The 25569-nt window shown below is 40.2% G+C and overlaps 1 protein-coding gene across 1 annotated transcript; it reads left to right on the forward strand.

Moving 5' to 3' along the window:
• Window positions 1-25569, forward strand: LOC133624637 (uncharacterized). The gene is made up of 2 exons (XM_061988382.2): window positions 1-278; window positions 22644-25569. The coding sequence occupies exons 1-2, from the start codon at window positions 104-106 to the stop codon at window positions 24170-24172; spliced, it is 1704 nt and encodes a 567-aa protein (XP_061844366.1). The 5' UTR covers window positions 1-103; the 3' UTR covers window positions 24173-25569.

Here is a 25569-nt window from a genome sequence, read left to right on the forward strand (position 1 = left end):
TGCGCTGGGCTTTGCTTAGCTTGCTAGCCGCTAACAAAGAGACGCGGAAGTAGGCCACACGTCGCTCAGCGGATACACGTCTAATTGTCGTGATTGTGCCAAAATGCGTACAGTCCAAATGCTGAGAGCGTTGGTGAATCAGCGACTAAATGCGGCGGTTGAGGAAATATTTGTGGTGTTCGAAAGAACGATAGCGGACTACGAGGAAGAGAACCAGCGACAACGTCGACTACTGGACGCTGTCTTCAAGCGGCCTCGACTTGTGTTAAACAAAGCAGGTTTGTTTCCTTCTTACTCTCACATGTTTACTGTAAAATAGTGCACATTGCACCGTGGCTTGCGGAGGCTTCCATCGAAGCCATTATTATTGTGCTTCTTCTTCTTGTAGTTAGCCGTAACTTATTGTTTATTGAATGGATCCCCATTAGCTCACGCCAAGGCGACTGCTAGTCTTCCTGGGGTCCATATAGGAGCATACACAATTAAAATACAAAGAATACATGCATTACCAGGCATTATACACTGGAAAAATACAACATAAGATAAAAAGCTAGTTAAAACCAGTATTAAAAATTCACGTCATGTGGGCAGCTGCAATAGGTGTATCTTCAAAGCTGTCTTCAATGACAATCTACTTTGTGAGAGATTAATGTGAGCAACCCATTCCAGAATGATGTACATCTATACATGACTGTATGTTTGAGGAGATTGGCACTTCCTGCTCCCAGGACCAAATAGCCATTGCTGGCATTCCTGGTGTCATGAAAGTGTGTGTTAGTTGATTTTAAAAACTGTTTGTAAAAGTAATCTGGTGATTTAGTAGGTGCATACCTCCATATCAGTGGTTCTCAAATGGAGGTACGCGTACCCCTGGGCGTACTTGAAGGTATGCCAAGGGGTACGTGAGATTTTTTTAAAATATTCCAAAAATAGCAACAATTCAAAAATCCTTTATAAATATATTTATTGAATAATACTTCAAGAAAATATGAATGTAAGTTCATAAACTCAGTGAAGCACAAGCTTAGGTTTCTCACTGAAATGTCTGTCAAAAAGAACTGTGAAAATAAATGCAACAATGCAATATTCAGTGTGTTCCATAAATATTGATGTTAAAGATTTTTTTTTTTGTGAAGAAATGTTTAGAATTAAGTTCATCAATCCAGATGGATCTCTATTACAATCCCCAAAGAGGGCACTTTAAGTTGATGATTACTTCTATGTGTAGAAATCTTTATTTATAATTGAATCACTTGTATATTTTTCAACAAGTTTTTAGTTATTTTTATATCTTTTTTTCAAAATAGTTCAAGAAAACCACTACAAATGAGCAATATTTTGCACTGTTATACAATTTAATAAATCAGAAACTGATGACATAGTGCTGTATTTTACTTCTTTATCTCTTTTTTTCAACCAAAAATGTTTTGCTCTGATTAGGGGGTACTTGAATTAAAAAAATGTTCACAGGGGGTACATCACTGAAAAAAGGTTGAGAACCCCTGCTCCATATAATATATAATCCTGTATCTCTGAGGTATTTAATAACAGCTCTATATTTACTGCAAACCCTCATTCTCAAAGTTTGTAATACATCTTCTATTTTCCAATCTTTCTCTCTCTTGCTGATATTTTCCTTTAACTTACGTCTCTCTTCAGTAAACTTCTTGCAATATAATATAATGTGTTTTACATCTTCAACAGTTTTACATGAGGCACATGACATTTTCCTATTGTTGTCGTTGTTTTATTTAGCCCTGTATGATCAAATCCTAGTCTTTGTCAGCCTTCTATTCTTCCTCTTAATCTATTGTGCATTAATAGTTTTCTGTATGTCATAATATTTTCTACCTCTGCAATTGTTCCCCTATGTACATCTGTCACATTCAATATTTCTGTCATCTCAGGGCGTTCAATCGTTCGCAACTGGACTGCTTGGTTTGTCTTGGAAGACATTTCGCCACTCATCCGAGTAGGCTTCATTACTTTGTGCTCATAGACTTAGATTGGTCAGATCAAGTCCAAGGGTTGGTGCCGAAACCCCATTTATTTATACTCCAAAAACCAGGAGGGTGTGCCTGGGCAAGGATGGTTTCGCCTGATCGTAGTGAGAAAAAAAACAACTGTTTTAATGCAAACGAGCAATTCTAACTATCAAAGCCAACGACAGTCGTTGAAGTGTAAATTCCCCTCGTTAGCATTGAGGTATTGTGTGGCAGAACACAATATCCAGTTCAAAATAGTCTCAATCCCCCACGTAAGCATTCCATTCAGTGTAAATCAATGACACAAATGACATTCTGCTCACCTTCAGTGAGCAGAATGTTTCAAATTCCAGTTATTTGTTGGAGTCTTTTAGGAATGGTTGAAAGGACAGTGTTTATGAGCACGAACTGATAAAGACTACTTGGATGAGCGGCAAAACGTCTTCCAAGACAAACCAAACAGTCCAGTTGCGAATGATTGAACGTCCTGAGATGACAACGACCTGGAGGAATGAGAGCCTTCATAGGTATATCACAATAATATCGCACTGTGGCCTTAATACCGTGAACGTTCTCATTCATCAAGTTTTTGTCATGGCATCACTTGACTGTTCAGTTTGTCTCAGAAGACAATTTTCTTTTCATCCGAGTAGATTTCATTACGGCTGGCCCGATAAAACGATATCAATATAAAATGCGTTCGATAAATATATTATTATTATTTTTTTTGTCGGAAGAAATCGTAAATAATTAAGCATGGTTGCTTGCATGAACAAAGGCACCCGCGGTCTGAAAAGCCTGCAAAACACAGTGCTCTATGCTTAGGTAGTATCACTGGTGCTACTAAATGAAAAAAAATTGTAACACAGAAAAAATGTAGTAGCAATATGAAATGCCCTAAATATTACAATTCCAATATTAACACTCAAACAACGTACACGCATACACACATATAGACTCAATGCCAACATAAGGCCTACTGCAACGCTCAAACACAGAGAAAATCCCTAAACTGTGCTAGCACTGACGCTAACACAAGTGTCGGGCTAGGCGATATGGATCAAAACTCATATCGGTATAGTTTGGCCCATAAACTAGCCCATAAATGGAAATATCCGTTGATGTGACTAAATATCTCCACCATGCCTTGATTTAACATTTTTAGGACTGATGGGGATCCAAAATACACAAAAACAGGTACCAACAAGTAAGAAAAGTAGGTTTTGTATTGGGGCTGGGCGATATGGCCTTTTATTAATATCTCAAAATTTTTAGGCCATGTCACGATACACGATATATATCTCGATATTTTGCCTTAGCCTTGAATGAACACTTGATGCATATAATCACACCAGTATGATGATTCTAAGTGTCTACATTAAAACATTCTTGTTCATACTGCATTAATATATGCTAATTTAAAACTTCAATGCAGAGAGGGAAATCACAACTAAGTAAATTTACCAAAACTGTATTTATTAAACAGTTATTAAAAGCCTACTGAAACCCACTACTACCGACCACGCAGTCTGATAGTTTATACATCAATGATGAAATCTTAACATTGCAACACATGCCAATACGGCCGGGTTAGCTTACTAAAGTGCAATTTTAAATTTTGCGCGAAATATCTTACTGAAAACGTCTCGGTATGATGACGCCGGCACGTGACGTCACGGATTGTAGGACATTTTGGGACAGCATGGTGGCCAGCTATTAAGTCGTCTGTTTTCATCGCAAAACTCCACAGTATTCTGGACATCTGTGTTGGTGAATCTTTTGCAAATTGTTCAATGAACAATGGAGACAGCAAAGAAGAAGCGTTGTATTGCGGGCGGCTGCAGCAACACGAACACAGCCGGTGTTTCATTGTTTACATTCCCGGAAGATGACAGTCAAGCTTTACCATTGGCCTGTGGAGAACTGGGACAACAGAGACTCTTACCAGGAGGACTTTGAGTTGGATGCGCAGACGCGGTACCGTGAGTACGCATGCAGCTGCGGCTTCCAAACATTTGATCGCTTGCCCGTACGTGCGTGCCGCTATGTGCATGTCACGTACGTAACTTTGGGGAAATATATGTGCTGTATGAACTTTGGGGAGGTGAACGGTACTTTGGGCTGTGGGATTGAGTGTGTTGTGCAGGTGTTTGAGTTGTATTGGCGGGTTATATGGACGGGAGGGGGGAGGTGTTTGTTATGCGGGATTAATTTGTGGCATATTAAATATAAGCCTGGTTGTGTTGTGGCTAATAGAGTATATATATGTCTTGTGTTTATTTACTGTTTTAGTCATTCCCAGCTGAATATCAGGTCCCACCCGCCTCTCACAGCATCTTCCCTGTCTGAATCGCTCCCACTGCCCTCTAGTCCTTCATTCTCACTTTCCTCATCCACAAATCTTTCATCCTCGCTCAAATTAATGGGGAAATCGTCGCTTTCTCGGTCCGAATCGCTCTCGCTGCTGGTGGCCATGATTGTAAACAATGTGCGGATGTGAGGAGCTCCACAACCTGTGACGTCACGCGCATATCGTCTGCTACTTCCGGTACTGGCAAGGCTTTTTTATCAACGACCAAAAGTTGCAAACTTTATCGTCGATGTTCTCTACTAAATCCTTTCAGCAAAAATATGGCAATATCGCAAAATGATCAAGTATGACACATAGAATGGACCTGTTATCCCCGTTTTTAAATAAGAAAATCGCATTTTAGTTGTCCTTTAAGCAGTGGCAGAAACATTCATGTAATCTCAAAACAGAGTGCAAGATTGTCAGACATTTTAAAACAAGCTATTAGTGCACTTTTTGTACAGAATGCCACTACAATATTTTAAAACAAATAAAGTGCACTTTTGTGCATGATGTCACACAAGATATTTCAAAAACTGTAAAATAAAAATTAGCTGCATAATAGGAAATCAAATTGTGTATGTCTTTCGCTATGTGGTAGGTTACTGCGGACATTGTCTCCTTCTGTTTTGGGCAATTTTTTTCATACGGTGTTGATGTGGAACTGGAAGACGCCAGGCTCAATTGGGTCAGTGCTGCTTGCTTGGGCATTTTGTTGCTGTGGCACCGGCCGAGATGTGGACATGCAGAGTTTCAAGCACTCCTTATTCTCTAGCGGGTGACTTTTCAAATGATACTACAAATTAGTAGTGCTGCGACTTTTTGTAGCAACGCTTTTGCCGCATACTTTTCATATTACGGTTGTCTGTTCAACATCTTCCCCCTTGAAGCCAAACCACCGCCAGACGATGGACCCCGTCTTGGGAATGAATTCTTCTTCTTCCATGTGTTACCAGATTCGCACCTTCTCTCTCTCGTATTACCACTCGCTCCGCTAGCACCACCTGCTACAACTAACTTTACCCATGTCGCCACGCTAACTGCTGCGATGTAAGCAGACCTACAGAGGTGGAATTGTTTGCCACTATACTATAGACTTTAAAAATCTATTTCAATCTTCCCCCATATTTTCTTTCTAAGTCCTATTTTAAATCGTAATTTTTTCTTCTTTTATTTGGGATGATGAGCGCGCAAGAACGGGTAGGACTTTACTCCAGTGCTTGGGCGACCCAATTTCATCAGCTATTATTGGGCAGCCAATGTCCACAAAATGGTACTTTGGTTTATCTCAGAAAAGGGACTGCAGCTATCGAATATTTTAGTAATCGAGTAATCTATCGAATATCCCGATCGATTAATCAAGTAATCGAATAAATCATATTTTAGCTTAAAAAATAAGACGTTTTTTTTGTCCTCTGCAGCTTCTCAGGCAAATTATATAGTTGATGTAGATGCCCCTATCGGCTGTACAAATTGACTTTACAAAAGACAAGTGTGGGATACTTCTCTTGTTGCCTTATTTGTATTTTGACTTTATTAAATGTATTTAAATTATTATTTGGTGCAGCCGTGCCGGAGCAATATATTTGCTTAATTAACGTTTAATTATACATGTTAAGATGTGCCCTCAATTGTTGTTTGGCCTAATTGTCTTATTTCCAAAACGCCTGTTTTCATTATTGAAGCCTGTCACGCACAGCTGAAATGCCTCCGTGGTTGATTGTGCCAATTTGTGTGTGCTAATAAAAACAGGTGCGCTCACAGCCCTATGTGCTGTGTGGTGTGACCGCATAAATTAAGTTCTTGTCTCTCGTGCGTTTTTGATGATTATTATACGGTGCCATTTAAATAGTGGTTTCTCCACGCAAATCCGCTGAGCGGTTTTCAACCTGCCAACAATACATAAACAATATAAAAAGACAAGCCACTTATTAATGACAACAGTTTTACATTTTAAGAATGCAATAAGGTTCATTGCATTTTTTGCATGCAAAATAGTAATCAATGTTAATTTTGCCATCATAACATGTTTGAGATGAAAACACATACCGTATTTTTCTGAGTATAAGTCGCACCTGCCGAAAATGCATAATAAAGAAGGAAAACAACATATATAAATCGCACTGGAGCCCGGTCAAACTATGAAAAAAACTGCGTCTTATAGTCCGAAAAATACGGTATATATAAAATTAGTTCAAAATTAATATGCCCCGAGAAAGTTAAAATAAAACTATATTCTTAGTATCAAAAATAAAGCAAGAACAGTTTTCATTATATCAAACATTAGGAGTGGATTAGGTAGTGCCTTTAATACTGCATTTGAAATGTGCAGCTTCATATTCAGAATGAATATGGCTGACAGGACCTTGGAACACAAGTGCTACTACCACTGTGAACAGGAACTTGGAACTCTTACATTTTACAGAGACTATAGTGGCTCCAAGTGTAAGCTATCCAAGTAGCATGTGGTTGCATGACTTGAATAACCCAAATAACTTTGCACGACTACTTTTGCGTGGTTAGTAATTAAAGGCTAATTAAACCCACAGCTCGGATAGCATTGTTAGTTTTCAACACCTTTTGGTGGCATTTGATGACTTGGCGGGAGTGAGAGAACACATCCTGGTTATCATAATGAATAACATTTATTTTACTAACACAACTTTTGCATTTACATTTGATACTAGATGACTTACCTCGCCTCCGGACGTCCCTCAATCGGATGCTTTCTCGACAGGTGCTACAGCATCGAACTTGTGCTATTGTGGTATACGAGCTCCACTTTGCAATGTTTGCATACGACTTCGTTTTCCTTCGATTTCAGTGTGAAGTGTTCCCACACCTTAGACAACTTTTGTCGCTTCTTAATTCTCTCGTTTTGCGAGTTATGTCTGCGAAAAAGTTTTCTAAACTCAAGTGTATTTAAAAGAGCGGTGTTGTGCAGTGTAGGGGCTGTATGATCTGTGACGTAAACACGCTGTGCAACACCTAAACAGTCCGTGCGAAACGTGAGCTGCCATGTCCACACGAACACAGTGTCATGGTTTGTAGGTGACAAACCCGAAGATGCAGAGATGGCAGGCGGTGTACAAGAAAACATGGTTTTAATGTTAAAAAAAAGGTGAAAACAAAAAGGCGCACAAGGCGAAGGTACAACTTAACGCAGGAAACAAAAGCTAACACTTAGCCTGAATTATGGACATGAAACAAAAAGTCGCTAACTGTGGCATAAATAAACAAAACTTACTTGGCAAGGCACGAGCAGCATGAACTAAGCATGAAATCATCAGCATGAACTATGATATCTCCAGAAAACAAGCATGAACAGAGCATTGCATGAAACAGGGAGTCCACAGCATACAACAAACAATACTCCAGCACTAACTTGAGGGCAAGGCAGGTTTAAATAATGCCTCTGATTAGTGCTCGGGCAGCAGGTGAGCGGGCGAACACTAATCAGAGGCAGGTGGAAATAATAAGTAACCATGGTAACTAAAACAAACAAGGGTGCACAAAAAACAGGAACTATGAAGTCCAAAACTAACAGAACATAAAACATGATCCGGGACATGGATCATGACACACAGAGTTTCAAAAACACATATTTGGGGTTAAAACAATCTCCATTAACACACATGTAGTTTCAAAACTGTCTCTGTCTACACACAAACGCTTACACCTGCTGTCATGCACATTTTGTACAATCAGAAGCCTGAAAAAAGCAGCAATATCTGACTTGGTGGCATTACACCTCCTATTATGTTTATTTTGATCGACTTTAGATGTACAATAACCTGTACATTATCTTTAAAACCTGCCTGCACGTACACACAGAATCCTGGGAACATTATTAAAGAGCGTATTCACGCCTGTGCTGTTGAAACCCAACACTCATAGAATTATAACGTGTTCAGCAACATGGTGATGTATTACATGTGCAGTGAAGTGTACATTCTTTCTAAAATCAGCGCGCACTAAGGAAACCCTTTTGCATGTTTGAGTGCCTATATAAAGTGCACGGACGTGCGTGTGCCGCTGCAAAACTCTCGTGGAATTATAAAGCATTTAATCATGGATATAGTACATGTGTAATGAAGTGTATATTGTCTTTAAAGGCCTACTGAAATTCGATTTTCTTATTTAAACGGGAATAGCAGGTCCATTCTATGTGTCATACTTGATCATTTCGCGATATTGCCATATTTTTGCTGAAAGGATTTAGTAGAGAACATCGACGATAAAGTTCGCAACTTTTGGTCGCTGATAAAAAAGCCTTGCCTGTACCGGAAGTAGCAGACGATATGCGCGTGACGTCACAGGTTGTGGAGCTCCTCACATCTGCACATTGTTTACAATCATGGCCACCAGCAGCGAGAGCGATTCGGACCGAGAAAGCGACGATTTCCCAATTGATTTGAGCGAGGATGAAAGATGTGTGGATGAGGAAAGTGATAGTGAAGGACTAGAGGGCAGTGGGAGCGATTCAGATAGGGATGATGTTGTGAGAGGCGGGTGGGACCATATATTCAGCTGGCAATGACTAAAACAGTAAATAAACACAAGACATATATATACTCTATTAGCCACAACACAACCAGGCTTATATTTAATATGCCACAAATTAATCCCGCATAACAAACACCCCCCCCCCCCCCCCCCCCCCCCCCCCCCCCATCCATATAACCCGCCAATACAACTCAAACACCCGCACAACACACTCAATCCCACAGCCCAAAGTACCGTTCACCTCCCCAAAGTTCATACAGCACATATATTTCCCCAAAGTTACGTACGTGACATGCACATAGCGGCACGCACGTACGGGCAAGCGATCAAATGTTTGGAAGCCGCAGCTGCATGCGTACTCACGGTACCGCGTCTGCATATCCAACTCAAAGTCCTCCTGGTAAGAGTCTCTGTTGTCCCAGTTCTCCACAGGCCAATGGTAAAGCTTGACTGTCATCTTTCGGGAATGTAAACAATGAAACACCGGCTGTGTTATCCGGCACAACAGTCAGGGGGTGCATTCTATGGCGGGGGTGCGTTATCCGGCACAACACCTGCCGCAATACACCGCTTCCCACCTACAGCTTTCTTCTTTGCTGTCTCCATTGTTCATTGAACAAATTGCAAAAGATTCACCAACACAGATGTCCAGAATACTGTGGAATTTTGCGATGAAAACAGACGACTTAATAGCTGGCCACCATGCTGTCCCAAAATGTCCTCTACAATCCGTGACGTCACGCGCAGGCGTCATCATACCGAGACGTTTTCAGCAGGATATTTCGCGCAAAATTTAAAATTGCACTTCAGTAAGCTAACCCGGCCGTATTGGCATGTGTTGCAATGTTAAGATTTCATCATTGATATATAAACTATCAGACTGCGTGGTCGGTAGTAGTGGGTTTCAGTAGGCCTTTAACATCAGTACACTACAAGGGGGACACTATTTTTTAGCTGCTTGGTCGCTTTTTACGTGCAAGCACGGTCGCGCCCGGCCCCATCTACAAAAATGGACGCAAGACACGTAAGGTAACTTCATGATTTGTTGTTAAATAAGGACTAAAAACATAAAATAATGTTGCACCTTTCTTATGACACACAGTAACAAGTCTTACTTGTCAAAGTTGTTCCATCAGGTGGAAGTTTGACAGCGATCATGTCCAAAACAGCTGAAACCCATTTTGATGTGTTTTTTTATTAATGTTGTGTGAAAATAACTGCATGTTTACGTTCAAACATACATTAGGTCCTCTAATAATGTGTTTAAAGGCTGCAACGCAATGTTGTTGAGCTTGGAAATGACAGCGTACAACCGTGACGTCATCACAAGTATCCGTGTGTGCTGTGTACACGCATACGCTAAGCAGAGAGTTTTGGATCTCTACACTTTGGCCAGCGTTTGTAGGGTTAGGGGTTATGGTTAGGTTAAGTATGCATTTATTAAGTATCTGTGTTCGTGTGGAAATTAACGAGGCAAAATGCCGTAAAAAAAAAATGTAACGACGCCTCAAGGCTGCAAAAGTTACTCGAATATATTTTGTAATCGAGTTACTCGGGTAATCGTTTCAGCTCTAGACTGAACCCCTCGGCTCGGGAGTGAAGTTCTGCCTCAAGTGGAGGAGTTCAAGTATCTCAGGGTCTTGTTCACGAGTGAGGGAAGAATAGAATGCGAGATTGACAGACGGATTGGTGCGGTGACAGTGATGCAGTCACTGCACCGGTCTGTTGTGGTGGAGAAGGAGCTGAGCCAGAAGGCGAAGCTCTCGATTTACAGGTCCGTCTACGTTTCTACCCTCACCTATGGTCACGAGCTTTGGGTAATGACCGAAAGGACAAGGTCGCGAATACAAGCGGCAAAAATGAGTTTCCTCCGCAGGATGTCTGGGATCACCCTCAGAGATGGTGAGGAGCTCGGTAATCCGGGAGAGACTCAGAGTAGAGCTGCTGCTCCTTCACGTCTAGAGGAGCCAGCTGAGATGGCTCAGGCATCTACTACGGATGCCTCCTGTGTTTTGGGTTTGTCCAGCCGGGGGAAGACCTTAGGACACGTTGGAGGGACTATGTCTCACAGCTGGCCTGGGAACGCCTCGGTATCCCCCCTGTAGAACTAGAGGAAGTGACCGGGGACAGGGAAGTCTGGGCATCTCTGCTTAGACTGCTGTCCCCGCGACCCGGACTCGGATAAGCGGCGGTGGATGGTTTCTCTCGCCCCAGTGCAGCTGGTGCTGATTAGATGCTGACGCCTGCTCTTCTTCTCTCCCATCTCTGGTTTGTGGCACCCTTCCTCTCTCTCCTTCTAGCTTCACTCACATCTTATACTGTGGCGATAGGAACACTTGGGATATGGTCCCCAATTTGATGACATCTGGGTGGCTCTCACTCCCTTCCAAGGTTTATTGTTGTTCCCATTGGTGTGTTTTTTTTCTTGCCCTGATGTGGGATCTGACCTGAGGATGTCGTTGTGGTTTGTGTAGCCCTTTGAGACACTTGTGATTAAGGCATACTTGCCAACCCTCCCGGATTTTCCGGGAGACTCCCGAAATTCAGCGCCTCTCCCGAAAACCTCCCGGGACAAATTTTCTCCCGAAAATCTCCCGGTTAGGCGGAGCTGGAGGCCACGCCCCCTCCAGCTCCATGCGGACCTGAGTCCGCTTTCCCACAATATAAAGAACGTCTACAGTAAAGCAGCCCGTCTGCCGTCAACAGCAATGTTGTGACACTCTTAAACAGGACAATACTGCCATCTAGTGCATTTGATGAAAGCACTTTTGTGCGTGCCACACAGCAATGCATAATCAGAGAGGGTGTTCAGCATGGTTAGAAAGATAGTGACAGAGAATAGAACAAGGATGGACAATTCAACCCTTAACTCAACGATGAGTGTTATGTGTGTGTATATGTGTAAATAAATGAACACTGAAAGTCAAGTATTTCTTTTATATATATATATATATATATACAGGTAAAAGCCAGTAAATTAGAATATTTTGAAAAACTTGATTTATTTCAGTAATTGCATTCAAAAGGTGTAACTTGTACATTATATTTATTCATTGCACACAGACTGATGCATTCAAATGTTTATTTCATTTAATTTTGATGATTTGAAGTGGCAACAAATGAAAATCCAAAATTCCGTGTGTCACAAAATTAGAATATTACTTAAGGCTAATACAAAAAAGGGATTTTTAGAAATGTTGGCCAACTGAAAAGTATGAAAATGAAAAATATGAGCATGTACAATACTCAATACTTGGTTGGAGCTCCTTTTGCCTCAATTACTGCGTTAATGCGGCGTGGCATGGAGTCGATGAGTTTCTGGCACTGCTCAGGTGTTATGAGAGCCCAGGTTGCTCTGATAGTGGCCTTCAACTCTTCTGCGTTTTTGGGTCTGGCATTCTGCATCTTCCTTTTCACAATACCCCACAGATTTTCTATGGGGCTAAGGTCAGGGGAGTTGGCGGGCCAATTTAGAACAGAAATACCATGGTCTGTAAACCAGGCACGGGTAGATTTTGCGCTGTGTGCAGGCGCCAAGTCCTGTTGGAACTTGAAATCTTCATCTCCATAGAGCAGGTCAGCAGCAGGAAGCATGAAGTGCTCTAAAACTTGCTGGTAGACGGCTGCGTTGACCCTGGATCTCAGGAAACAGAGTGGACCGACACCAGCAGATGACATGGCACCCCAAACCATCACCCAACCATGCAAATTTTGCATTTCCTTTGGAAATTGAGGTCCCAGAGTCTGGAGGAAGACAGGAGAGGCACAGGATCCACGTTGCCTGAAGTCTAGTGTAAAGTTTCCACCATCAGTGATGGTTTGGGGTGCCATGTCATCTGCTGGTGTCGGTCCACTCTGTTTCCTGAGATCCAGGGTCAACGCAGCCGTCTACCAGCAAGTTTTAGAGCACTTCATGCTTCCTGCTGCTGACCTGCTCTATGGAGATGGAGATTTCAAGTTCCAACAGGACTTGGCGCCTGCACACAGCGCAAAATCTACCCGTGCCTGGTTTACGGACCATGGTATTTCCGTTCTAAATTGGCCCGCCAACTCCCCTGACCTTAGCCCCATAGAAAATCTGTGGGGTATTGTGAAAAGGAAGATGCAGAATGCCAGACCCAAAAACGCAGAAGAGTTGAAGGCCACTATCAGAGCAACCTGGGCTCTCATAACACCTGAGCAGTGCCAGAAACTCATCGACTCCATGCCACGCCGCATTAACGCAGTAATTGAGGCAAAAGGAGCTCCAACCAAGTATTGAGTATTGTACATGCTCATATTTTTCATTTTCATACTTTTCAGTTGGCCAACATTTCTAAAAATCCCTTTTTTGTATTAGCCTTAAGTAATATTCTAATTTTGTGACACACGGAATTTTGGATTTTCATTTGTTGCCACTTCAAATCATCAAAATTAAATGAAATAAACATTTGAATGCATCAGTCTGTGTGCAATGAATAAATATAATGTACAAGTTACACCTTTTGAATGCAATTACTGTAATAAATCAAGTTTTTCAAAATATTCTAATTTACTGGCTTTTACCTGTGTGTGTGTGTGTGTGTGTGTGTGTGTGTGTGTGTGTATATATATATATATATATATATATATATATATATATATATATATATATATATATATATATATTAGGGATGTCCAGGTTTTTGCACTTCCGATCCGATACCGATATTGTTTTTGCATTTCCGATCCGATACTGACCGATACCGATACTGACCGATACTGGCCTATCCGAGCATGTATTAAAGTTTAAAGTTGTTTAGCCTACTTAGTTGTCAGAATCATGTTGAAAAGGGTTTTAGTACTCTTGATAACAACTAGCCAGCTGAATTAGGGGAGTTTGAATAATACACAATGGTTGGTAACAAGAAACTGACCTGTTTATTCAAGGATAAACACAAAATAGACAAAATTATACATGACAAACAGAAATGGCATCATTGAACTAGGGCTGGGCGATATGGCCTTTTTTTAATATTGCGATATTTTAAGGCCATATTGCGATACACAATATATATCTCGATATTTTGCCTTAGCCTTGAATGAATACTTGATGCATATAATCACAGCAGTATGATGATTCTATGTGTTTTGATTGATTGATTGAGACTTTTATTAGTAGGTTGCACAGTGAAGTACATATTCCGTACAATTGACCACTAAATGGTAACACCCGAATAAGTTTTTCAACTTGTTTAAGTCGGGGTCCACTTAAATTGATTCATGATACAGATATATACTATCAGATATATACTATCATCATAATACAGTCATCACACAAGATAATCACATTGAATTATTTACATTATTTATAATCCAGGGTGTGGAGGGGGAGCCGGATGTAAGTGTCAAAAAGACAGCCAAAAGAGTTTGATATGAGAATAAATCTAAAGTTAAAATATAGGGTAGAAATGCACCCATTTGCAGGAAATGTAGTCTTGATTTCTTGATTTTCAAAACGTTCTTTCAAGGCTTGCATGTCTACATTAAAACATTCTTCTTCATACTGCATTAATATATGCTACTTTTAAACTTTCATGCAGAGAAGGAAATCACAACAAAAAAAATCACTAATTTTTTGATACGGTGTTGATTTGGAAATTTTTGCCTGCGTCGGCATTTTGATGGTCTGGGCGTGTGGCACCGAATGGAGATAAGCGTCTCGACAGACGTCACAATATTTGAACAATGATGACGAAAACTGTTGTCTCTGTCGTGTCCGTGTGTCGAAAAGTGTTATGCACTTATTTTTTTATTTGATTTTGTGCGTGGCATAGATTTGCCGTGCGCAGAGGACGCTTGAGCAGGCGCGCACCTTAGCGGCTGCGCTAGCATCACAGCTAACGTTAGCCATGCCGCTACCTCGCTCTCTGCTGGGAGAGGGCGTATACGTATGTGACTTATGACGTGACAGTATGTGACGTGTGTAAGAAGGTGCGCTCGCTGTCTGTGAGAGGGAGACACAGGAAAGAGTGAGAAGAGCCTGTCGTGTAATGCCAGCAGCTAAAAGCAACTGCGTGAGAATTGTGGATGTGTTGAAGGTGTGCTGGAAAATGCGGAACGGAAATTACGGAGCAGCAGAAAAGTGGAATGTATTATTTAAATAGGTGCGTTGGAAAACACGGACCGGAGTTTTTTTAAAAACTGGATCTGGATCGGCATTTTCCCATGCCTTGCCGATACGCAATTTTTGGCAAATATCGGCATCCGATCCAAATATCGGATCGGGACATCCCTAATATAGATATAGGGACGGCGTGGCGCAGTGGAAGAGTGGCCGTGCGCAACCCGGGGGTCCCTGGTTCAATCCCCACCTAGTGCCAACCTCGTCATGTCCGTTGTGTCCTGAGCAAGACACTTCACCCTTGCTCCTGATGGGTGCTGGTTAGCGCCTTGCATGGCAGCTCCCTCCATCAGTGTGTGAATGTGTGTGTGAATGGGTAAATGTGGAAGTAGTGTCAAAGCGCTTTGAGTACCTTGAAGGTAGAAAAGCGCTATACAAGTACAACCCATTTATTATTTATTTATTATATACATATATATATATATATATATATATATATATATATATATATATATGTAGCTAGAATTCACTGAAAGTCAATTATTTCTTATATATATATATATATATATATATATATATATATATATATATATATATATATATATATACACCGTATTTTCCGCACTATTAGCCGCACCTAAAAACCACAAATTTTCTCAAAAGCTGACAGTGCGGCTTATAACCCGGTGCGCTTTATATATGGATTAATATTAAGATTCATTTTCATAAAGTTTAGGTCTCGCAACTACGGTAAACAGCCGCCATCTTTTTTCCCCGTAGAAGAGGAAGCGCTTCTTCTTCTACGGTAAGCAACCGCCAAGGTAAGCACCCGCCCCCATAGAAGAGGAAGCGCTTCTTCTTCTACTGTAAGCAACCACCAAGGTAAGCACCCGCCCCCGTAGAAGAAGAAGCGCGCGGATATTACGTTTCATTTCATTTGTGTGTTTACATCTGTAAAGACCACAAAATGGCTCCTATTAAGAGACACGCGTACAACGCAGAATTCAAACTCAAGGCAATAAGTCACGCAGTAGAACACGGAAATAGAGCAGCAGCGAGAGAATTGAACATAAATGAATCAATGGTGCGTAGGTAGAGGAAGCAACAAGATGACCTGCGCCACTAAGACAGGGAGACAGCGCCGGACGACATACGCCAACATCTGGATTGTAAATGCCTGAGCGGATATATCGGTCTCAACTGTGGTCCGAGCTTTCTGGAAGGCAGGATTCACGGAACTGCTGGACAACAGCGACACTGACTCTGATGACTTCGACGAGACGGAGCCGGCCATTTTGGATGCCGTATTCGCCCAACTTTTTAATTCAGACACTGAAGAAGAATTCGAGGGATTTATGGATGAGGAATAATTTCAGAAAGTGAGCTTTAAATGTTTATTTTGTGTGTTGTGTGACATTAACGTTCGAGCAACGTTGAGTTATTGATGTTGCTATTGCTCTGCACTAATTTGAGTGTTACTATTTTTGTGATTGCACATTTGCACATTACATTTTGGGGGTGAACAGAGTTGTTAGAACGCTGGTTTGTAATATATTATTAAAGTTTGACTGACCTATCTGACTGTTTTTATGACATTCCCTTTAGCGCAGCGTAGGCGCGGCTTATAACCCGGGGCGGCTTATAGGTGATCAAAGTTTTGAAATATGCCATTCATTGAAGGTGCGGCTAATAACCCGGGGCGGCTTATAGTGCGGAAAATACGGTATATGAAATACTTGACTTGGTGAATTCTAGCTGTAAATATACTCCTCCCCTCTTAACCACGCCCCCAACCACGACCCCGCCCCAACCACGCCCCCCGCGCCCCCCCCCCACCCCCCACCTCCCGAAATTGGAGGTCTCAAGGTTGGCAAGTATGGATTAAGGGCTATATAAATAAACTTTGATTGATAATTCCCTTTTCATATCAGCTAAGATAGACCCGCAGTCTTAATTTTTGGCAGCGCTTTTTGTGTCTTTCTGGCTGCCAAAGTGTCCCAACTTGTCGGATTACCTACTCAGACGTCTCATATACAGGTGAGATGCACAATTTGCAATCTAGAATAAACATAGAGGGCACAGGGAAGCGAGGAAACCGCAGACCACTCGATGATGTCAACATAGGCACACACGGAATGATCACGCCGCTGCAATAAATTGTATTTCTCCTGAAGCTGGAGAACATTAAGTACTCTTTTCGAGTGTGCGCGGATACGGTCTACATCCACTGGAGACCCTTCCTCCAATATTTTGAAAAGCTCCCATCTGTCGAGGTAGTATAGTAAGACATCGCCTATTTATCCTGATCCCGTCCTCAATTTCCAACTTCCCAGCTGTGCGTGACTGAACACCAAACTGCTGGGTCTGAATATACTTTTAACACGGGTTGTTCAGCCGCGGAGGTGATGGTCAGGATGCGAGCAGCTTTTTTTAGGTCAAGTTGAGCAGCATGTGCAGTATATCTATCTCAATTACAACTTTTGTTTCTCTGGATTTGGTCTCTTCACTCAATTTTCATTATTAGCAATATTTTTTCATGATACTTTTTCATGATACTTTTTTTTTTTTTTTTTAGATGTACATCATTTTATTTTCTTAATCATTTATTTTTACTCGCACTTATTCCTTGTCATTTTATTTTATTTTATGCGAGTTTTCCAACCTTACAGTTGTATTTGTTGTTAAACTAAGAAGCCTTTTTGTTGGTTTTGGAGGGATTTTGTTATAGAACTAGTGATACTGGGCTTTTAAATGTGTGTAAGGGAGGGGAAAAAATAAAACTGTGGGCTACATCCAAATTGCACTGTATGTTTTGAACTTGCTTTAATAAGAAAAAAAAAGATGTACAAGCCTAGTTGATATAAAAATAATTTTAGAATCCTCTAAGTGACATTTTCTTTGTCAAATCTAGCCTCTTTATATCTTTTATCCATGATTAGGGATGTATATCGTTAAGAATTTATCGATACATTACCCTTATCGATAGTCCTTATCGATACCGGTATTTATCGGTAATATATGTAATTTGTGGGGAAAATACATATCAATTATATAATATAAAACAATTAGCATGTTATGTGGCTGTGCACTTTGTAACAATAGGAATTGTTATTTGTGTTTATTTTGCACGTAGACGTATTTGAGTGACGGACCGGAAACCATATTGACTGTTAACAGCTACCAATTTAAGTGTGGTGTGTGTTCTCTAAAGAAAAAGACTTAGTGAGCAAATTTAATGCTCAATTGTCCAGTTTTTAGTCAAGAGACAGAGCGAACTGAAACACAAGATGTGTTTAATGACTAAGGCTGCAGCTAACGATTATTTTTCTATCGATTAATCTATAGATTATTTTTTTCGATTAATCGGTTAATCTATAGATTATTTTTTCGATTAATCTATAGATTATTTTTCCTTTTACCGATTATTTTTTTTATTTAAAATGAAGATGAAAAAATAAATGTAGGCCAGTTTTTTCAAAAGGCATGGCTTTTATTTACAAAAAAAAAAGTATGGCCACTCAGTCAACATTGACAACAACATGACAAAATATTCTGTAACAATGTAAACATTTAACAAAATTAAAAGTAGCTTATTTGCTTTTAATGTGCAAATATAAAAGTAAACATCCAGTGCAAATCTTAATATTCTGCAATAGTATAAGCATTTCAAAAGTAAAAGTATTGCTTATTTTGCTTTAAAATGTGCAAAAATAAAGATAAACATCCAATTCAAAAAAGTGCAAAACGGAAATATTCTGTAACAACAGTGTAAACATTTCAACAAAAGTAAAACTTTTGCTTATTTTGCTTAATAACACAACAATGATAGTATGATTAAAGTGAAAGTTAATTGTTCGTTTGTACATAGTATACGTAATTGTTAATGTTGTAAAAGGTATTTGCACAACTAATTAACGTTAGCGTTAAAGAGGAGCGCGTCTTTGTAAACACTGAACAGGAACGCCAAACGCTCCTCTCAGAGCGAAACGGTGCTTTAGTTTATGAATTTACAACGCAGATACAAATGACACATTCATGTTTTTGTGTAATGATGACAACGTATACTCACGCGGACGATTGACTAGTTGATGGTGATGGCAAGAACGCTGCCGTTGTGCTGCTATGATAGGCCATTTCCGCTCGACACAGTGTGCATACAACAACATTATTAGCAGAGGTGGGTAGAGTAGCCAGAAATTGTACTCAAGTAAGAGTACTGTTACTTTAGAGATTTATTACTCAAGTAAAAGTAAGGAGTAGTCACCCAAATATTTACTTGAGTAAAAGTAAAAAGTATGTTGTGAAAAAACTACTCAAGTACTGAGTAACATACACACACATATCATATACCGGTGTGTATATATATATATATATATATGTATATATATATATATATGTATATATATATATATATATATATATATATATATATATATATATATATATATATATATATATATATATATATATATATATATAATGTATATGTGTATATATATATAGGGCTTCACGGTGGCAGAGGGGTTAGTGCATCTGCCTCACAATACGAAGGTCCTGAGTAGTCTTGGGTTCAATCCCGGGCTCGGGATCTTTCTGTGTGGAGTTTGCATGTTCTCCCCGTGACTGCGTGGGTTTCCTCCGGGTACTCCGGCTTCCTCCCACCTCCAAAGACATGCACCTGGGGATAGGTTGATTGGCAACACTAAATTGGCCCTAGTGTGTGGATGTGAGTGTGAATGTTGTCTGTCTATCTGTGTTGGCCCTGCGATGAGGTCGCGACTTGTCCAGGGTGTACCCCGCCTTCCGCCCGATTGTAGCTGAGATAGGCTCCAGCGCCCCCCCGCGACCCCAAAAGGGAATAAGCGGTAGAAAATGGATGGATGGATGTATATATATATATACACACACACACACACACACACACATATATATATATACATTGATATATACAGTATATAATTTATATTTATTTATTTTGCCGTTTTTGTTTACATGTTAAAGGTGTTTTAATGAATATACATGCATGTTTAACATATAGATTCCTTTCTTTCATGAAGACAAGAATATAAGTTGGTGTATTACCTGATTCTGATGACTTGCATTGATTGTAATCAGGAAGCAGTGCTGGTAACGTCCACGTTTTCAAATGGAGGAGAAAAAAAGTTCCTCCTTTCTGTCTAATACCACATGAAAGTGGTTGTTATTTGGCATCTTATTTGTCCAACTTCCATATTCGTTTTTATACCCTTTACAAGAAATACATTGGCGGCAAACTCCGTAGCTTGCTAGCTTGTTTGCGCTGGCTTTCGGAGACTCTTATTTTGAAAGCGCAGGCGCGATGGAGCGGGACTTTTATTGTGAAGACAGGAACTGTGCAGTCAGTCTTTACGGTTGAAATAAAAAAAGGGTCTTTTTTCCTTCACACTTTTGATTGATTGATTGGAACTTTTATTAGTAGATTGCACAGTACAGTACATATTCCGTACAATTGACCACTAAATGGTAACACCCGAAGTTAGCTCGGAGCCAGTCAGGTCATGTGACCCCTGGCTCTGTTTGATTGGTCCAACGTCACCAGTGACTGCATCTGATTGGTGGAACGAAGTGAAACGTCACCAGTAAGGCAGGCACTTTGAAGGTCTGTCTGACAGACCAAAACAAACAAAGCGTGCATTAACAGATCGATAAAAATTAGTAGCGAGTAGCGAGCTGAATGTAGATAAAAGTAGCGGAGTAAAAGTAGCGTTTCTTCTTAGGCCGTTTATTGAAATACTCCCACACTTTTGACGACTTTTGGCGTGCTTTTTTCCCCTCGCTCGCACCGCTCGCATCGTCTGCTTTGCGCTCCGCCATGACGGTAGTGTGACGTAAATATGCGACGCGTCGACGAACAAAAACGTCCTCGACGTATTTACGTAACCGATGACGTCGACTACGTCGACGCGTCGTTTCAGCCCTATTAATGACACACAAATGCGGCGCAATGGAGTGACGTCAGATGGCAACCAGAGACCTGTCAGTCACAGTGGATGCTATCTTGCTTCAAAGCAACTTTATGAATGATTATATTGCCTTGGTTCACTTCAAACCGACACAGCGTGCGTGACTTTTAGGAGGAAATGTTGCTGTTACAAACCTTTGTGGTGTTGCTTCCTTATTTGTCATTATTCAAAGCTAATTGAAAAATAGAGCAAAAGAATGATAATATATGAAAAAATGTGTCAATACCAATAATTGACACAGATTTGTTTTAAATGTATGCACAACATTTTTTAGCCTTTTTAAAGAAAATATACGCATCATTTATTCAAATTATACAAAGGCGTTATGTGGTTCACTGCGGCGGAGGAAATTTCAGGCGCATTTCACTCACTCAAGCAGGACTCCGCAGACTCCGGTGGGAAAAATAACACAATACTAAAAATAATATACACTTTTAAGAAAAGTGGCGTTTTTGTGTTCTCCTTTACCTGCTTCCCATTCAAAGTATTTTTCATCACCGACAACAAAGTTTTCTTATTTCATTAGAACAAGTCCCCTACACGTTGAAAAATCATCAACACTAATGAGCACAACATCGAGCAGTGATAACGTGAGTTTACTTACGATCAAGTTCGTATCTTTAGTTGTTGAAATAAAATCGGCATGACTGGCAAGTTGTTTTGGTAGCAGCTAAACGAGGCATGAAAACCAGAGCGGCGCAGGGTTGATATGTATAGATATGTATGGTCTGCTGACAACAATATTTTTTCCCCCAAAATCTGTAGTTTGATGCACCTTTTATGGATTTATTTTAAGAGCAAAATTCAAATAAAAGAGTTAAAATCCATTCTCGCACGAGTGCTCCCTTTTTATTTTTTCTAGTCACACAATCTATTTTTTAGGTACAGATGCGAATGAAACAGTTGCACTGTACAGGCTTCTGCCCTAAGGCGTCCTCACCACAAATATATTGGCAAGCTGGAGGAAACCCCCAAGACATCAAGGATTACAGCACAAATCTGTTTTTTATATCACGCTTAAAAGAAATATTGAAATGTTAATATCAATACACCGACCTCATTGTCTAATATGTATAATTGATTTAAGCATTTTTTAAGGCTAACACATGGAGTGCAGTACCAATGGCGATGAATAAATTAATTCCTCTGACTATGCAAGTGGGATTTATGATAATAACAGGCAACAGTAAATTAATATTCTGAGCATTCTAAACGGTTAAAACTGTGCGACTCCCTGTCACCCAAGCACTCCATGTTGTGTCTCTAGTGGTCAATTGCTCACCAAAAAAAAAAAAACTACACCCAAACAAATAATAAATGGCTAATTTATGGCCCTCTTATTGTATGTTTTTCTTATTTGCTTTTGGTTTCTTGTGAAAAGTTCTGTTCTTTGTTTGTGTTGACTGTCCTTTCTGTTTTTCCCACATTTGATTTGCACAGGATTTCATCAATTATTTTTTGTCCTGTACTGTTTTGTCCTTTGGGTGTACGAGCAGCTGTCTTGCTTGTATGTAAGGCTTTACTGCTGAGTTCATTTTGTGTTTTTTCATGACTTGTAATGCTTCTGTTACTCCCTGGTGTACAGAGTGGTTATGACATCTTGAATGTCAATGTGGAAACTGATGAGATTATTGGAGATATTATCGGAAAATATGCTGATTTATTTGAGCAAAGCTGGACTTTTCCAAAGCATGATTTTGTCTATTTGTGTCCGGCAGACATCTGTGGAGAACATTCTCTCCTTGAGCAGCAGGAGTGGACCTTCACGGAGGGGCCACAACCACCCCACATTGAAGAGGAGGAGCCATACCACCCACATATTCAAGAGAAGGACCCACTGTCCCCTCCGTTTAAAGAAAACAAGGCACGACAGTCCCCTCAAATTAAAAGAGAAGAGGAACAGCCCCCACAATATATAGAGGAAGAGAAGCAACAGCATTCTCACTTTAAAACAGAAGAGGAGCCACAGTCAACCCAAATTAAAGCCGATGAGTCACAGTCCCCTCACATTGAGGAAGTTGAAGCGCCAGAGTCTCCCCAAATTAAAGAGGACGATGAGAAGCCACAGCCTCCTCAATTTGTAGAACAACAGCCCCCTCACCTTAAAACAGAAGAGCCACAGTCATCCCAAATTAACGCAGACGAGTCACAGTTCCCTCACATTGTGGTAGTTGAGGCGCCAGAGTCCCCCCTAATTAAAGAGGACGATGAAGAGCCACAGCCTCCTCAATTTGTAGAGGAAGAGCCACAGCCCCCACACTTCAAAACAGAAGAAGATGAGCCACAGTTCCCTCAATTTGTAGAGGTAGAGCAACAGCCCTTCCAAATTAAAGTTGAGTCACAATCCCCTCACATTGAGGAATATTGGGCGCCACAGTCCTCTGTGTTAAAAGGGAAGAGGTGCCACAGCCCCCACACATTCAAAAAGAAGAGAATGAGCCACTGCACCAGCATGGTAAAGAGGAAGAGGAGGAGCCACAAAAGTGAAAGTGAGGAGAAGAGAGAGGCGGAGCCTCCAAGCAGCAGCTCAACTCAACACATGACAACAGAAGCTGATGGAGACCACTGTGGAGGATCACAAGCAGACAAGATCTTAGCTCCACTATCAGATAGTGACGACACAACGTCTCACTCTCCTGACACTGATGAAGAAGACTCTGAAGATGATAAGACATGTCACACTGACAACACACACTTTACATGTTCTCACTGTGACAAAACTTTTACTTATCGTAGTTATCGGAAAATACACATGAGAACACACACTGGAGAAAAACCCTTTTCCTGTACAGTCTGTGGTAAAGGTTTTGCACAAAATTGTCATCTGAAAAGACACACAAGAATGCACACTGGAGAAAACCCCATTTCCTGTTCAGTCTGTGGTAAAGGTTTTGCGGGAAAAAGTGATCTGAAAATACACTCAAGAATGCACACTGGTGAAAAACCCTTTTCTTGTTCAGTGTGTGGTAAAGGTTTTGCACAAAATAGTCACCTGAAAATGCATACAAGAATGCACACTGGTGAAAAATCATTTATCTGTTCATTCTGTGGTAAAAGTTTTACACAAAATAGTGATCTAAAAAGACACACAAGAATGCACACTGGAGAAAAACCCTTTCCCTGTTCAGTATGTGGTAAAGGTTTTGCACGAAATGGTAATCTGAAAAAACACGCAAGAATGCACACGGAGAAAATCCCTTTTCCTGTCCCTTCTGTGGTAAGGGTTTTGCACAACAACGTCATCTAAAAACACACAAGAGTGTAGACTGGAGAAAAAATACATTTTCCTGTCCAGTCTACTGTACACTGGAGACAAACCATTCACCTAGAAGGCATTATTGATAATGCAGAGCAGAAAGCACACTGGTGAAAATCTTTTTATCAGCTCAGTCGGCTTTAAAGGTTTCATAGACAGTCTAACTTTGAAAAGACACACACTCAAGAGAAACCATTTAGTTGCAGTTTGTGTGTGTGATGAAAGATTCCCTAATAAGTAGCAGTGTAAGACACACAAGTGTGCGGGTGAGAAGAGCAGCAGCAAATGAAGACGCAGGATGTTTTGTCATTGTTCTGTGTGTTACAAGCTTGACAAATAATTCAGACTTTTATGTTCCAACACATTTACCTAGGGGTGTCCGATAATGGCTTTTTGCCGATATCCGATATTCCGATATTGTCCAACTCTTTAATTACCGATACCGATATCAACCGATACCGATATCAACCGATATATACAGTCGTGGAATTAACACATTATTATGTCTAATTTGGACAACCAGGTATGGTGAAGATAAGGTGATATTTAAAAATTAATAAAATAAGATAAATAAATTAAAAACATTTTCTTGAATAAAAAAGAAAGTAAAACAATATGAAAACAGTTACATAGAAACTAGTAATCAATGAAAATTAGTAAAATTAACTGTTAAAGGTTAGTACTATTAGTGGACCAGCAGCACGCACAATCATGTGTGCTTACGGACTGTATCCCTTGCAGACTGTATTGATATATATTGATATATAATGTAGGAACCAGAATATTAATAACAGAAAGAAACAACCATTTTGTGTGAATGAGTGTAAATTGGGGAGGGAGGTTTTTTGGGTTGGTGCACTAATTGTAAGTGTATCTTGTGTTTTTTATTGATTTAATAAAAAAAAAAACGATACCGATAATTTCCGATATTACATTTTAACGCATTTATCGGCCGATAATATCGGCAGGCCGATATTATCGGACATCTCTACATTTACCCTTGCATGCTAAGAGCATTTAGAACTGTTAGCGATCTACAGCGTTAATTTTTGTTTGGTTAATGACAGGCTATGAGACATTGTCATCACACTTCAACAACTCTACCATGTAAATGCTGCCTCTTTCCTAGATCAGCATTGTAAATGTAAATATGTTCTTAATTGTTTTACCCTTGATGAATCAATGTTAAATAAATACATGTAATATAGGAAGTAAATGTTTATGTACTACATTACCCAGAACGGTTAGTGCTGTAGACAGGAACAGGAAGTAGGTTTGAGTTATGTTGGAGGACATTTGTGCCGTTTGATCAATAAAGAGTTGATATATTGTTTTACATGTTGTTGATCAATAAAGAGTTGATATATTGTTACATGTTGTTGATCAAT

Source organism: Nerophis lumbriciformis, linkage group LG01 (assembly GCF_033978685.3).
Source record: "Nerophis lumbriciformis linkage group LG01, RoL_Nlum_v2.1, whole genome shotgun sequence".
Classification (NCBI taxonomy): domain Eukaryota; kingdom Metazoa; phylum Chordata; class Actinopteri; order Syngnathiformes; family Syngnathidae; genus Nerophis; species Nerophis lumbriciformis.